The 16,188-nt window shown below is 49.0% G+C and overlaps 1 protein-coding gene across 1 annotated transcript in view; it reads right to left on the bottom strand.

Annotated features, from left to right (window-relative positions):
• LOC119398658 (fatty acid synthase-like) overlaps positions 1–16,188 on the bottom strand; it is a 154,653-nt gene that overhangs the window by 46,663 nt on the left and 91,802 nt on the right. Inside the window, exons 17-19 of the mRNA XM_049417381.1 lie at positions 14,174–14,281; positions 3,764–3,979; positions 523–852 (exon numbers count right to left, since the gene is read on the bottom strand). Of these exons, the coding sequence (XP_049273338.1) occupies positions 523–852; positions 3,764–3,979; positions 14,174–14,281 (654 nt within the window). The remainder of the gene's footprint in view (positions 1–522; positions 853–3,763; positions 3,980–14,173; positions 14,282–16,188) is intronic.

The raw sequence follows: 16,188 nt of genomic DNA, 5'->3' as shown, positions 1-16,188 counted from the left end.
ATAGTGATATATATAAAGAGAAAAGGACAGAAAGAAGGAGGAAGCAAGCGAAAAATATATGGAGAGAAAATGGGAAGAAATAGAAAAAAAAAGATAGAAAGAGTGCGAGAGAAAGAAATGGAGAGAGAGAAAGAGAGAGAGATAAATAGAAACAAACGGGAAAAACGACAGAAAAAAATCAGAGAGAATACACAAGGAAGAAATAGAGGAAAATAAGGACAGTTAGCAAAACTTAGAAAAACAGCAAAAGCCAGAATTACATAGGTTCCCATCAGCTGTGCTGCATCTTTAGCATAGTGCATCCAGTGGAAGCGACGCGAATTTTTTTTAGAGGAGCTCTCTCACACTTAGTCGCGGCTGTCACATTTCGTAGAACATTTTTATTAATACTCTGGTAGGCCGATTATCTTGTTCCAGATGACAATACGTCACGCCCATTGTCGACCAGTGGAGTGGTTTTTTTTTAAAGCCCCCTCTCCCCTTCTCCACCCCCGCACATTTATCTTTGCACATTGGACTCACCTACAGTGGTGAATACTGTGCAACCCATGGAAAGGGCAATTGCGATTGCAGCCTGTCCAACGCCTCCGCTGCCACTGTGTATGAGGACCGACTCTCCCGGCTTCATAGCTCCACGCACAATGAGTGCGTAGTAGGCAGTCGAGTATGCCACGGGGACCGTAGCAGCCTCTTCCATGGTCCACAATTCAGGAATTTCCCACGTCATGTCCGGGTCAGCAACCAGGAAAGTTCCTATGGACTGGCCTTTGATGCCTCCCATCACACGCCGTCCGTTCCAGTCGCGGCCTGAATACTCCATGCCGAGGAAGGCCTCCCCGGTGACATTGTCACCTGTGTGAGCATCCCGGGATAAAAATGTGAGTTTCGCTGTCTTACATGAAAGTCCTTAGGGTGGACAATCTTGAGGAAAATGTAAAAGACCTAACAAGCATAAACTAGTTCGTAATGTTACTACATGCGTTGCCATGCCTTGCTTTCAGGGCACAATTAGCCTACATACTCGCGAGCGTTGCATTGTCCCCAACCTTGATAAATGCTGTATTTATGATCATCGCGCTTATTCCCACATACCAACACGTATTCTTAAACCGTGGCACAACGCGATGGATTTATGTTGGGTGAATAATACTTAAGCATACGTTTCGGCGTCCCTTCGGTCACTGCGAAGAATTATTTTAATAGATCACTGATAACCTTTGTCAGCAACATGGTGAGATGTAGATAATAAATATTTCATTTGATTTCAACGCACTGCACACATCTTCGTGTAACAAATAATGTGGCGGAATTATTATGCCTACAGGTAATCTTTAATTAGTTTGTTTCCATAAAATGGGCTGCACTATGCACGTTATGAGAATACGTAGTACATCGGAGGCAACCACGTAGGAGGCCGAAGAAGGAGCCGATTTTTCAGTTTTTTTTAAGTGGACAACTACGTGAAATCGAGCGACTACGTAACTAAAAAGGTAATTAAAATTAGCAACGGGTGAATCATGCGTGTTTATCAAATGTAGAAACAATGAACTTAAAGATAATTTGATTTCACTCCCGTGGCACAAGAATGTGGAAGCCGGGCTGTACATCGGTAAAGCATCACATTTGAACATGAGGAAACACATCAGGGTGCCGCTCCGAGAACGTACATACCACAACGTATCGGGGAAGGAAAAACTGAGGAGGGGCCCTGAGGTCACTCTCTGTGAAGCTTTGGTGAAGCCAGAAGGTGGCCATATTGACTGGGCAGATTTGCCTATCTTGTTTACACATGAAGTCACATGTGAAAGGCATATCTCCCTTTCCGGCTCGAAAATCCCATGAGCTGCGTGGTGCGCGTACCGTGGCCATCCGAAACCAATAGGACGGAACTCGACACGCAAGGCCACCGCGACACGGTTCATGAAATCATTTCGTCCGTGCATTCTGCTCTTGCACTGCCAGAAGTTTATATTAACGTTGTAAATTATGCCGTGAGATCTTGCTTTTAATAGCTGAGGTAGAAATAAAGATGCTTTATCGGAGAACCCTATGACGCGCCTGCTATTTGCACAGATTTTTTAACACTTTAATTTTACGCTGGTGCTTCTTTTATCTGTTCGGGCTTTTAGGCTCACTGCGAGCTAGACACGGCGATGCGCGAAATAAACTCTGCTATTTTCATTAATGTACCAGTTACATGTTAAATGTCTTCTCGCTGATAAAACAAGCACACTAAATATGAAAAATAGCACGCGACTACGTTCCCACCCGGAGAAGGCTGGAGCGTAGTCTTGACTTGCTACCTCACAGTGATCCAGTTTGAGGGTGCTGACTCCTAATGCGCACTGCAGTGTAGGCGCGTGTCATATTTCACACATTGCGGGCCTTCTTCATTAGCCATAAAAAGCGAGCATGCAATTAGTACATTGTTAAAAATAGCGCCATTACATGTCGTTTGAACATGCGTACATATGCCTCATCGACATTTTAATGATTAGGTGTGTATTTGTGGAGTTAGAAGCAAAGTTAGGCCTGATTAACTAAAACTTATTCACGAAGAAATTAGTAGTGGCTACTACAGTATACTGGGAACAATATGCACTCGGTGTGCTTTGCGTAACCACGTTGTGGTTTTTCGAAATCGTAGGGCATCATATTTGAAACACCCTTATATATATATATATATATATATATATATATATATATATATATATATATATATATATATATATATAGAGAGAGAGAGAGAGAGAGAGAGAGGAGAGAGAGAGAGACCACGAGCTCAGCGAATCAGTCACTCTCCTTTGTCGTCTCGACATATCATCTTCATTGTGGAACAGCTCGCGCTCGACTCGAATAAAGCGCGGTTCCTCGTAAATGGTGGAGGTGCGGAGTACCCAGTACCTCTCGCCCATATATATCTATATAGCAACGCTATGATCCGTTCGACAATGCTGTACAGTATCAGTGCTAAGATGTATATTTATTATTTTTTGTATATTTATTTATATTTATTATTCTGTACATTTGAACTGTATTTTGTCGCCATGGTTGATTATGTAGTCGTGAATATTGTATTTCAGTGTTTTCTTTTTTGAAATTTCGAAAACTGTACTTGCTTCCGTATTTTCATTTTGTTCTTGTTTATCTAGGAATACCTATGATTGTACATCCCACCCTGCTATAATCCCGCATGTGGGATTGCAGTATCTACAAATAAATACAAATAAATAAAGGAAACGGCGGTGCTTTGAGGTGCCTGCGCTCATCTCGTACTCGCATGGATAGATGGGTATCGGTGTAGCGTGTTGTTTCATTCAAATTATTACTAATTGAGTCTATTTCGAAGTGGCGTCAGGGACGTGGCCGGTGGCGTTCTACGGCATCTACGTCACACAACGTCGCAGAAGGAGGCCATGCAAGTGCCACTGCACTTCTTGCCATCGACCGGCCTTTCTGAGCGACTGTAATCCTAACGCTTTTCCTGTGTGCCTTGTGCTTTTTATTTAACCTGTGGGTATGCGTTTGTTTTTAGTTTTTTTTCTTCTTTCTTTCTACGCTCTTTTTTTTTCACTCCAATTTTCCCACCCAAGTGCAGGCTGGCAAATTGGATGCTACCATCTGCTCAACCTTCCGGCATTCGTCTTCATCTCTCCCGGTCTTATCTACGGGAACCTGTTCCCTGCGGTAATGTGTTCTAGGCAACGGAGTATATTCGCTGTAGCGTAAAATTCTCGGGTAAGTTGAGGAAAACACTACTCACCACGTGCTGTGTCCAAGTTCACTTTCCCACTAGCAAGCATGATATCCCGGAAGTTGATGGCGCCGTAGTAAACGTCAACGTACAGATCCTCTCTGCCGACTTTATCACTAGGTGGTAGATAGCCGAGCGGGGACTCGCACCACTGCAGACTTGACAGGTCTCCACGGGTCTGGACTTGCAGGTAAGCGTACTGCGTGGTAGTGGTCGCCTTGCCGCCTGTGAAGTGCATAATTAAGACGAGTGGGAGTGATGGTAGCTTTATCGCGTTGGCAATCATCTAAGCATTCATAATAGAGTGCGACAGGAGTACAAACAATTACAAAACCACGGCAGCAGTGGGAAATTCAGCTTTTAGGGGCGAAGCTCCTTAAAGCGGCACCCGTTCGTCCCTCGTAGTCGTAGCGCGTAACCAGTCGTAACGCTAGTACCAGATCTTGACCTCCAAGGTGGTGCCGGTGGGAGATTTTTCCTGTGCGTTGTTGAACAATAAAAAATTCGCAGCGTGCGCGTTAACTAAAAGCCGAGTTCTTCTGTCTCTCATTCCCCATTAGCAGCCATTGTTTACTTCCAAGGTAGTGCCTCGTGAGATTTCTCCTGTGCGTGATTAAACAATAAAAATTTTGTTCAAAACGCCGTTGATTGATGAAATAAACCAACGAAAGACGCCAGATGTTTTCTAAAAGCAAAACGAAAGAACGCCAGATGTTTCTAAAGCAAAACGAAAAGACGCCAGCTGCTTAACGAAAGACGCCAGATGTTTCCTAAAGCAATGGTTTTCTCAACAATGAAAATTCACAGCGTACATGTAAAATTAAAGCGACCTGCAAGTCGTCATAACTCCCATCGAACCTTTGGTATAAACTCGCCCGATCGCACGTCGGTGATGATGTACTGGGCAGAATTCACGGAAGATTCACGGTTTACAGATGAACCTCCGCAGCTTCGCCCACTCATCATCATTCACTCTGTGGATATGCTGTGATTTTTTGGTGTGCCTATGGAACGCGCTCGTACGGTGTGGAATATATTGCTATTGGCAACAGAAAAATTTAGTTTAAATGGTAAGGAAATTAAATTGCTTGTAAAAGCGGCAAGTTTAATTTACCTTTATTTCACGGTATTATCGACTTTCACACTACTCATAAAATTGTTTATTTGTGCTACGACACAACCAAGCCATAATGAACGCTGTTAGCCCCGGCGTAACTCCCTGTTATAAACAACCGAACGGTAGCTTCAGTGTATATGCACTTGTTCATCCATTGCCGTGACACTAGTGTCATAGTAAAATGCCGACAAAAGTGTCCTTGCGAGGCCTCGTTAGAACTATTGATCTAACGAACAATTAATTCTTAATTCACGTATTCATTGCGATTGTCGAAACGAAGGGCGGCACTGACTAATGCTACTTGTCTCGGTTGACTTGCGTGGTACCAGTCAAACAAACGTGAATGCTGTCTTTCTCTACACTCTCTCATCCTAATCCCTAAATTCAAAACAATGTTGAAGTTCAAGCAGGAGCGTCCTGGTCGCTAATTTTTCTAAAACGAAAATGAAAGTTGCTTATTTGTCTTGAACCTGCGCTGCAGAATATTGCACGTTAACGTCAGTACATACGAATCGCTAATTAGCCGCGAATGTCCAGTGACCGGAACAGCACGTGGGCTCACATTTTCTTGCAACATTTTATTCAATTTTCGACTCATATTCTGTGTACGCAAGACGCGTGCTGGACGGAAGTGTAGGGACACACATTTATCCCTTTTTTTCATTCACAAATCCTACTGCCGCACGAGTAGTGGCCGATCCCTCGTGGTGGGTTGTGCCATTCCTCTAGGAACAGCCAACCAACCAACAGTTTCGGTTTCGCGAGATAGCGATTCGCATCCGACATTTGGCAACTATGAACAGGGATGCTATGCAGGATGGCCCGAGCTTCTCGGGCACACGAGTTTGCCCCAAGCTTGCATTACGGCGGTCATGACAGGAAGACAATGCGGAGCACGCGACAGCTGCGTTCAGAAAAACGTTTACAAGAACGAGCATGGCATCACAAATGCATGTGCGGCGTTTGCGGCGGTTTTAAAAGGAACACTGCGTGCGAACGCCACACCGCCGCCACTCAGTCAACATTTGGACAGTGCAGCGACGTCAGCGTGATTGTCGCGCTACCTTTTTGCCAACTGATCATTGCGCCTCCCACGGGCGTGTTCGTGGGCGTTTGTCCTCTTTCGGAAAATTTGTTTGTTCTTCCTACAGCATAGAAATTTCCACTCTCGAAGGCAACAAGGGCGCACGCGCAGCAGTCTGGTGCAGCTCGTTGCGCTTCTCTGGAATATTACAGGTAAATAAATTGACAGCTTCCTGCTATACTACATAACAAGTATGAAAATTTTTCTGTAGTAACGAATCAGTAGACACAATGTCTCCACCAAGGAGGTTATATACTATTTCTTCTGGAGTGGAGATGGCGCCCCCGTAAGTGAAGCCGGTCGCCGCCATATTGCAAAAGGAAAAACTCGAAAGCAGACGACGGAGTGCGCTCTGTTGTCCCGCCGTCGCAGTTGTCGTTGGGGACGGTGGCATGCTTTTGTAAAGCAGTTAAACATTTTACGAGGCCATGGTGAATTCGTGCGTCGCTTATGGCTGCACAAATCGCAATAAGAAGACTCCTGGGATCACTTTTCACGTGTAAGTGTCCTCACTTCGTTCGCTGACGATTGTCTGTTTTTCCGTGCATGCTGTTAAACTGGAAACAATTTGAAAGGTGCGCATACATGTAATACATGCGTACAGTTGTATCGACGAAAATTTTACGCTTTAAATGTTCGCTGACACGACGTTGTACGTAATTTTTAAGTGTATGCACGAAGTACCAAATAATGGGGTGCAGTCTAGCTGGACGTACCGAGCATTATTGGTACGAGTAGGAAGTCTGAACGCCCTTAGAATTCCGAGATTTCTGGTGTTTTCTTGCAAGTCAAGACTGACGGCGTGCATGCATATTTATCCGGCGCATGGATATCGAATTTGATTCATGCGAGAAATTGGCAAACGCAACATTCCATGACGTGATTATCCGTGTTACATGTTTCCGAAAGACTGCGCGCAGCGTTCTACCTGGAAACGTGCCGGTCGAAGAAGTGGTTAGAGAGCTAAGGACGGTGACCAGCTCTGACCACCTCTGCTCCATGTAAAACAATTTATCTCTAAAATAAGGTGCCGCCCGTTTCATGGCCGATCCCCCGCGGTGGGTTGCGCCAGGTTGCCAAGAGAGAGATAAGATTCTTTAATGAAATGCCCGGAGAGGTTAGCCTGGTTTGTCGCCTGGCTTGCTACTCCAGGTGTCAAGGAACAACCAACCAAACAACCACCTCTGCTCTATTCACTTCGCAGAATGCTGCTTCGACAGAACGGGGCAGACGACCAGGGCAGACGGCGTGGCAGTGAACCTACAATTTTTCCCGCTTTCCCAGCGCATCTACAAAAGCCTGTTAGTTTCTACCTCCTTGACGTAGCTTCAACACAAATAGTTACGAAGAGAAGAAATTGCGGCAAAAGCAAGATGTAACTCTTCTGAAATCCGACCCAACCGGAACCGAAACACCCAAGGACGCGGCTGATTTACTTTTTTATGCGTCTAGTCTGAGAGGGCGAGCAACCTCGCTTCGAGGCTATGCGCGCTGCGCGTCGCCCACGTAGGTTAATGCTTGCGAATCCTCCTTCTGGCCAAATGTTCGCGTGATGGATGTGTGCCTATTTAAAGAGTGCGTTTCACGTTAGCTCGTGGTTACCCCTTGAACACTGAGGCCGTTACATCACAAACACCCAGTTCCTAGTAACACATATGTATTAAGCACCCCTTCGACAACAGATTATTCTGAAAGTCTGCAGCTGACAATGGGTGTATGACATAATTTGTTTCATAAACGAGAAGAGCCAACTGTTCGTGGGTGTAACTTTAAAGCAGTTTCCATCTCATTTTTTGACTGTGGGACTGCAAACCAACGCGCGCGCCGCGCGTATTCCATTGCCGTCTATGGCGGTCGCGCCCCGTTTTTCCTCTAGTTACATGGCCGCCGGCGGCTTCACTTGCTCCCGTTGGCGGCGGCCGGGACTGCCACTCCAGAGGTTCTATAGAACCTCCTTGGTCTCCACAAACAAGTAAATAGTAACGTTTCTCGACCCATTTCTCACCAGGGGCTGTGATTGGTGAGTGGGATGCGCTAGGCGCCGCGCTCGCTTCGCCGCGGTGCTCGCTTCGCCCACCAACGATCCGACACGTACGGCGAAGATCCAGGAGACTGAGAGAGGCACTCGTTCCCCGCGCACCCAGGCACAGCCCGCGCAGCAACCAATCGGAGAGTAGCGGCACTTCCACCGCCATCTAGTGGCGATTCACACAAGCGCGCTATTGCACACACTTCTATTGGACCAACGCTATTTAGGAAATGAGACGGGAAATGGTGTTGACGACACAGATTGTGTACAGCGCCATCTAGAATATCATCACTCAACTGCAGTTTGTATGTACCTCTATGAGACAGCGCCATATATTATACTATTCGGGAGGTACTGCCGGATAGTCAGACACGTGACAAGGTTAGACTAAGAGGAGCTGCGCCCCTAAACACCGCCATATCCACGAAGTCAATGTTGTTAGAGGAGCTTGCTCGGAGATGATTGGGTAATCCGCGTATCCAGCGCACACTTTCCTCTACCATCATATATAGACGTGACAACGCTGTGCAGCTGTGGCCGAACGTGTGGCCGAGGAAATCGCGCTTTAAGCGCGCATCGGCGCCGCCAACCTCTGGTAGTGACCGCTTTTGACCGCTTTTGACGCTTTTGACGCTTTGACGCGCCCGCACTTCTTTGGGGTTCTCTTGCCGCCGCTTCCGTGCTGCTTCTGCTTCGCGACCTCTCCCCACAAGGTCCGATTTACGGCGCGCCCGCTTCTCTTCTGCTGCGCTGTTGCGCAGCTCCGGGTTTGCTTGACGGCGAGCCCTGTTCGCTTCGGCCTCCCGGACTCTCACCGCAGGGTCTTGGCGGCGAGCTCGAGCTACAGCTGCGTTGCAAGCCCGCCGCGCTGTCGCCTTGGCTGGGGTTTTCATGCAGTAATGCGGCAACAAAGAGTGTTCAGTGAGTAAGCTTCGACGAAGTGAAATGAAGCGCGTCAAAACAGAGGCGCGGCCCTCACGGTCAGCTACCTAACTAGCGCACGCGCCGAGGATGGAGCGGCGAGGCGCCATCTAATGAGCATTCTTGAAATCAATGGAGAGAGCGCAGCTGCGCCTATCAACTTTTGGCGGGACCAATGGGAACTAGTGTACACGCAGTCGACGGACAAGGCGCGAGCAAAAGAAGCTTGGCGAGCAAGCTCCTAAAAATATTGTTATGTGCCGCTTACCTAGAGGACGAAGAAGAGGAGGACGGGGTTTGTTGCTGTGCCGCCATCTTTTCACAAAGTCTACTGCCGCAGGCTTCGTGGCCGATCCCCCGTTGTGGGTTGAGCTATTCCCCTAAGGAACCAACCAACCAACCAATGCGCCATCTTAGTTGTTACCCCGAACTTCGCAGCCGCCGTCTCCTTGGGCAATCCATCATGACGACAGGCAGGCCCGTTGATCCAGCCCCCGTTACGCCAACTGAACCCAGCCAGGTTGTTGTGACCCATGTTCGAGACCCGGGTACCTTCCGCGGAACTGACAACGTGCGCGTCGAAAAGTGGCTGGCCGAATGTGAGCGCGCCAGCAAGACCAACCGGTGGGATCCCACTTTGATGCTCGCAAACGTCAGTTACTCCCTCCGGGGAACGGCCAGTGTGTGGTTCGACACGCACGAGGAGGAGCTGACCAGTTGGGACGAATGCAAACAAAAAATGAAAGACCTTTTCGGAAAGCCTATTGCACGCCAACGAGCCGTCCAGAAAGAACTTTCGTGCCGTGCACAAACGTCGACCGAGCCGTACATGGTGTACATCCAGGATGTCTTAGCCTTGTGCCGGCAAGTTGACCACCAAATGCCTGAAACTGACAGTCAGCCACATTCTTAAAGGCATCGCCGATGACGCATTTCACTTATTAGTCTACAAGGACTGCTCCACCATCGACGACATCATCAGGGAGTGCCGACTCTTTGAAGAAGCGAAGAGTCGTCGAGTCACGCAGCAATTTGTCCGGCTCCCTAACACCGCCGCCACGTCGTCGTGCGAAGACGTCCAGCTCCAGCCACCGCACAGTACCGAAAACTTCCTGCGCCTTGTGCGGCGCGAGATCGAGGCAGCATCCCCATCCGCACCGCAGGCCCGTTCTTACGAGGAGAGCCGCCCGACAGTTGTCTTAATCCAGGCCGTCGTGCGCGAAGAACTGGCGAACGCAGGTATCCAGCCCATATGTGCCCTAAGTCGTCCCGCGGTCAGCACTGCTCGCTCCTACCACCCACAACCGATCTATTCCAGGTTCCGTGATCCGAACCAGTGGCGCACACGAGATGACAGGCCGATATGCTTCAACTGCAATGGGGTCGGCCACACTTCTCGCTATTGTCGTTATCGTCGGCCATCGTCTCCTCTGCAACGTACCGTGCAGAGAACACTCGATCCTCACCTTTCTACGCCCGCGAAGACCCTACAAACATTCACGCCCAAACTTCGACCCCACGTTACGACCGCTCGCCGTCCCCGCAGAACCAGCGACGTTCTCGGTCACCTTTGCCCCGTCGCTCACCTTCGCCGTACCCTCGCCGTCACTCCTCGGAAAACTGACCAGTGCAGCTCCCGGAGGTGATGCTGCATTGTCCTACCGACCCGGAAATCCTCTGTTGACTCTGGCTACCCGACAAACCCTTTTGGACGTAGAAGTTGATGGCGTGCCTGTTTTGGCGCTCATCGATACTGGCGCCCAATTATCCGCAATGAGCGCTCACCTTTCTCGCCGCCTTCGCAAGATGCTGACGCCCGCTTCATTACCTGTTGTTCGTGTAGCCGATGGCGGTACACCTCGCGTTTTTGGAATGTGTACTGCGCGTGTGAGCTTCGATGACCACAAGACCTCAGTTCTCTTTGCTGTGCTGGACGAGTGCCCCCATGACCTCATTCTCGGCCACGACTTTCTGAGCACGCATTCTGCCCTTATCGACTGTTCTTCTGGCCTTTTACAGTTAGGGCTTCCTGCTATGCCTGACCTCAACGTCGCGTCGCCACCACGTTTATGCGCTGTCCACTTGGTTCGCTTGCGCGCAGCTACAGCTACTTACGTCTCATTCACCCCGGACCCTCCTGTCCGTGATGGCGACTACCTGATTACCCCTTCCTTGGACGTTCTTCTGACGCGACGTGTAGCTCTGCCTCACTCCCTTGTTACTGTTTCTGCGAACCAAGCATGTATACCTGTACTCAACTTTGGACGTTGCGCACAGTTGCTTCCTGGAGGTATCACGCTGGGCACTATATCACCTTTAGACATACACGACCCTGTGGCCCTAGCCATTGATACTCCACCACCGGCTTCAGGAAGCCCTGCTACTAGCGCAACACTTGATGACCTTAAGGGTTGAATCGCGCAAACGAGACAGGGACTAAAAGAAGGGACGACAACACACAGAGCGCTCTGTGTGTTGTCGTCCCTTCTTTTAGTCCCTGTCTCGTTTGCGCGATTCAACCCTTAAGATCATGAACCAACAAGCCCAACTGACAGCCATTGATGACCCACTCGACGACATGATTGCCCCGGACCTTTCCCCTTCCCAAAGCAAGGAACTACGCGTTTTGTTGGTGTCATACCGCGACGTTTTCGATTTCGCTTCGCCGCAGCTTGGTCAAGCATCTCTGGTCACCCACTGTATTGACACCGGGGACGCAAGACCCATTCATCGACGTCCTTACCGTGTCTCTGCTACCGAGCGCGGCGTCATTCAAACGGAAGTCGACAAGATGCTCGCTAAGAACATCATCGAGCCATCTTCGAGTCCTTGGGCGTCTCCTGTAGTTTTTATAAAGAAGAAGGACAACACCTGGCGGTTCTTCGTCGACTATCGGCACCTTAACAACATCACCAAGAAAGACGTCTACCCTTTGCCGCGAATAGAAGAAGCCCTTGATTCTCTTTATGGCGCACGGTACTTTTCTTCCATAGACCTTCGCTCAGGCTATTGGCAAATCGCTGTCGATAAAATGATCGGGAGAAGACGGTCTTTATTACACCGGATGGGCTCTACTAGTTTAAAGTCATGCCCTTTGGGTTGTGTAACTAACCCGCAACATATGAGCGCATTATGGACTCCCTCCTTCGGGGTTTAAAATGGTCCACATGCCTCTGCTACCTCGACGATGTCGTCGTTTTCTCACCTACGTTCTCAAGCCACCTACAACGCTTGTCGGCTATTTTACAAGTCTTTCGCACCGCAAGTCTTCAGCTCAACTCTTCGAAATGCTGCTTTGGCCGCCGCGAGATCACCGTGCTGGGGCATCTTGTTGACGATGCGGGTGTACGGCCTGACCCTGCAAAAATACGCGCCGTTACAAACTTCCCCACTCCACGCACTTCCAAGAACGTTCGGTCGTTTTTTGGCCTATGCTCCTATTTTCGCCGCTTTGTTAAAGATTTTGCAGCGATTGCGCAGCCCCTCACATGCCTTCTTAAAAAGGACTTCCCCTTCTCTTGGGGTCCTGTCCAAGCGTCGGCTTTTTCTCATCTCGTCGACCTACTCACATCGCCCCCCGTGTTGGCTCATTTCGACGACTCTGCACCCACCGAAGTACGTACCGATGCCAGTCGTCATGGAATCGGCGCTGTTTTCGGCCAAAAGCAACGTGGTCAGGATTGCCTTATTGCATACGCCAGCCACCTTTTTTGCGCAGTTGGACGGAATTATTCAATAACTGAGAGAGAGTGCCTCGCTCTTGTTTGGGCCGTCGGCAAATTTCATCCTTATGTGTACGGCAGACCCTTCACCGTTGTCAGTGATCACCACGCCCTCTGCTGGCTGTCTTCTCTGAAGGATCCCACTGGTCGCCTTGGTCGTTGGGCATTGCGACTTCAAGAGTACACATACACTGTCGTCTACAAGTCTGACCGCTTGCATCAGGACGCCGACTGCCTGTCTCGTTATCCCGTAGACCCACCAGAACCTTCGGCGAACGATACCATTCCATCTGTGCTCGCATTAACTGACGTCTTCATCTCTGCTGAGCAACGCCGTGACCCGACTCTCCGCAAGATCATTGACGGCCTCAACTCACCGACTCCTGATTCCTCCCTTTGTCACTTCGTGCTACGCGATGGAACCTTGCTTCGTCGCAGTTTCATACCTGACGGTCGTGACCTCTTGCTTGTGATTCCGGCACACCTTCATTCGATTGTTCTGGCCCAACTTCATGATGTGCCGACAGCGGGGCACCTCGGATTTTCCCGCACCTGCGATTGTGCACGCCGTCGTTTCTACTGGCCAGGAATGTATCGGTCGGTCCGCCGTTACGTGACCTCGTGCGACCTTTGTCAGCGCCGGAAGAGGTCTACACTCCCGCCTGCTGGTCGTCTTCAGTCACTCGACATCCCATATGAGCCGTTTCATCGTGTCGGCCTCGACTTGCTTGGTCCATTTCCTACGTCTGTCTAGGGAAATCGATGGATCGCCGTTGCCACGGACTATGCTACGCGGTTTGCATTTACTCTCGCACTTCGAACCAGCTGAGCGATCGACGTAGCAGACTTCTTGCTCCATAACGTCATCCTTCAATAAAGGGCACCGCGCCAGCTCTTCACCGACCGTGGCAGGCAGTTTCTTTCCAGGGTCATCAATGACATCCTGGCGTCTTGCTTGACGAAACACAAGCTAACTACGGCCTACCATCCACAGATGAATGGCTTGACGGAGCGGTTGAACCGGACCATTACCGACATGCTAGCAATTTACGTGTCGGCCGACCACCAAGAGTGGGATAGAACATTGCCTTTTGTCACGTTTGCGTATAACACGTCCCTGCACGAGACGGCTAGTTATTCGCCTTTCTTTCTCTTATTCGGCCGAAATCCAGCGTTGCCTATGGACACGATGATGCCTCCTTCCATGTGCCCACCTACTGAGTACGCTCAAGAAGCCATATCTGCGCCGACCATGCACGTCAACTTGCGCGCGTTCGTTTAACCGAATCGCAAGCGGGCCAACAATCTCGCTACAATCGCCGTCACAGGAACGCCCATTTTCTTCCTTAATCTCTTGTCCTCCTCTGGTCTCCAGCACGTCGTGTTGGGCTTTCTAAAAAGCTACTCTTCCCGTACACCGGACCATACCGTGTATGCCGCCAAGTGACTGACGTGACGTATGAAATAGAACCATTGTCTTCGTCCTTGTCGACTCAGCCCCGCACCGACATTGTTCACGTTGTCCGTCTGAAGCCCTATCACATACCGGAACCCAGCGACGCCTCTGTATAGTGACCATTCTCGCGACAGTCTTTGGCCGGGTGCACCGACTCGGTGCTTTCACCGCTGGAGGGTAATGCTATGTGCCGCTTACCTAGAGGACGAAGAAGAGGAGGATGGGGTTTGTTGCAGTTCCGCCATCTTGGTTGTTACCCCGATTACTGCGGTTGTGTGAATATTGTAAATACAGCCTTCGTCTGTCGTCTCCCCGTAACAATATTCGCGGCGAGATCGACCAATAGGTGGCAGCACCGTCACCCGGCTAGTGTGGATACTGGTTTCGTGCGGTGTGTGTAAAAGTGCACGGGGCTTCTGTTTTCACATTGTGATTTCGTGTTCCGTACCCGCAGAAAACTCTTCGTTATCGATGGTGAGGTTTTGTTCGGTGCCACGATGCCGCACATACTGCACAGAGCCAGGGATAAGCTTCCATTTTTATGCCACCGACGCGGAACGTCGCCGACTGTGGCTCGTTAGGCTTCGTAACGGCAAGACGCCTTCCAAGTACGCGATGGTGTGCAGCAAGCACTTTGACGACGGTGCATTCAAGCTTAGAATAACAGAGAGCTGAGCTAGTTGGTAAGTATTCATTCTAAAAAGACAGGGCGTGCAAACAAGGACACAAGAAAGAAGTCAGGACACCACAAACGCCGACTAACAACTGAAGAGACGCACAACGGCTGAAAAGAAAGAAGGCACGAAAACTTATCTGCGCATGCCCATGCAACAGGCGAACCTATCAATCCTGCACGCGTGGCGGTCTACGTTGAAGATAACTGTTAAGGCATTTGATTTCATCTTTATGCAAGTTAATCGACGGTTGGCTCACGCATGCGTTACCACTATTCTCGATATGCCATGCTTCTATCATCAGGCGCGTTTCTTCATTTCTATGACGGTACAACACTGCGCATTCATCGAATTTTGGCGTGCACTTACAATCTCGGCAATGTAAAGATAGATTAGAAGGTGAGCCTCCTGTTAGCGATCTCTTATGTTCCAACAATCTCTGGTTTATGCACCGGCCCGTTTGTCCTACGTAGAAGCGACCGCAGCTGAAAGGGATCTTATACACCACACTCGTACGGCAATCAGTGAATTTGTTGGTGTGTTTTACGAAACAAATATCGGTCCGCTTCTTGTCTTTTACTCGCTCATTCTTCCTCTGCACAGCGGCGCAAATCTTACCTAGCTTATTGGCAGCCGTGAAAACAAGATTAACGCCGTATCTACTTCCTACTTTCTTTAGCCTGTGAGACACGCAATGAATGTACGGTATACCTACGACACGTTTCTTCTTATCGCTTTCTGCAACCATGCTCGGACTTAACACAATAGACTTCTTTAAACGTTCAGCGACCGTGGCCACTGCATCACGAGGATACCCTACATCTAAAAGACGCGTAACCTGTGCGTTAAAGCTATCACTCATTTTGTGCTCACACGACTTGGTGAGGGCTGATTTAAGGCAAGACATGGCGATACCGTTTTTTACAACCTTCGAGTGCTTCGACGAAAAATTTAACAGCGGTTTCGAAGATCTAGGAGAATACTGCCAGCACACGTTGTTCTTCTGGAACGTTAATGAAATGTCTAGAAATTGTATTCCATTATTCTGAGGCACCTCTTTTGTAATGCTCAGCCCACCTCCATTAATTTCAAATTTTTCGCTCACGGAAGTTACCACCTTTTCAAAGTCCTCACCACTACAAAAGATCAAGTAATCGTCAACATAACGAAAAACCTTAATAACCGAATTACCTAAGGCGCCTTCCAAAAGATTGTCAATCTTGCTAAGGTATAAATCACTAAGAACCGGAGCAACCTTAGAACCAATACATATCCCTGATTTCTGCACATAAACAACCAACCTACAAGCGTCGACTTTAAATACATGGAAATACATGGTGTCCTGACTTCTTTCTTGTGTCCTTGTTTGCACGCCCTGTCTTTTTAGAATGCATTCAAGCGTTCGCAGGCGAGAAAGAATGGTGAGTAGTC

The sequence above is a fragment of the Rhipicephalus sanguineus genome, chromosome 7 (genome assembly GCF_013339695.2).
Source record: "Rhipicephalus sanguineus isolate Rsan-2018 chromosome 7, BIME_Rsan_1.4, whole genome shotgun sequence".
NCBI lineage: Eukaryota > Metazoa > Arthropoda > Arachnida > Ixodida > Ixodidae > Rhipicephalus > Rhipicephalus sanguineus.
Note: the sequence above shows the minus strand (reverse complement) of the source record. Positions and strands in the feature narration are given on the sequence as shown.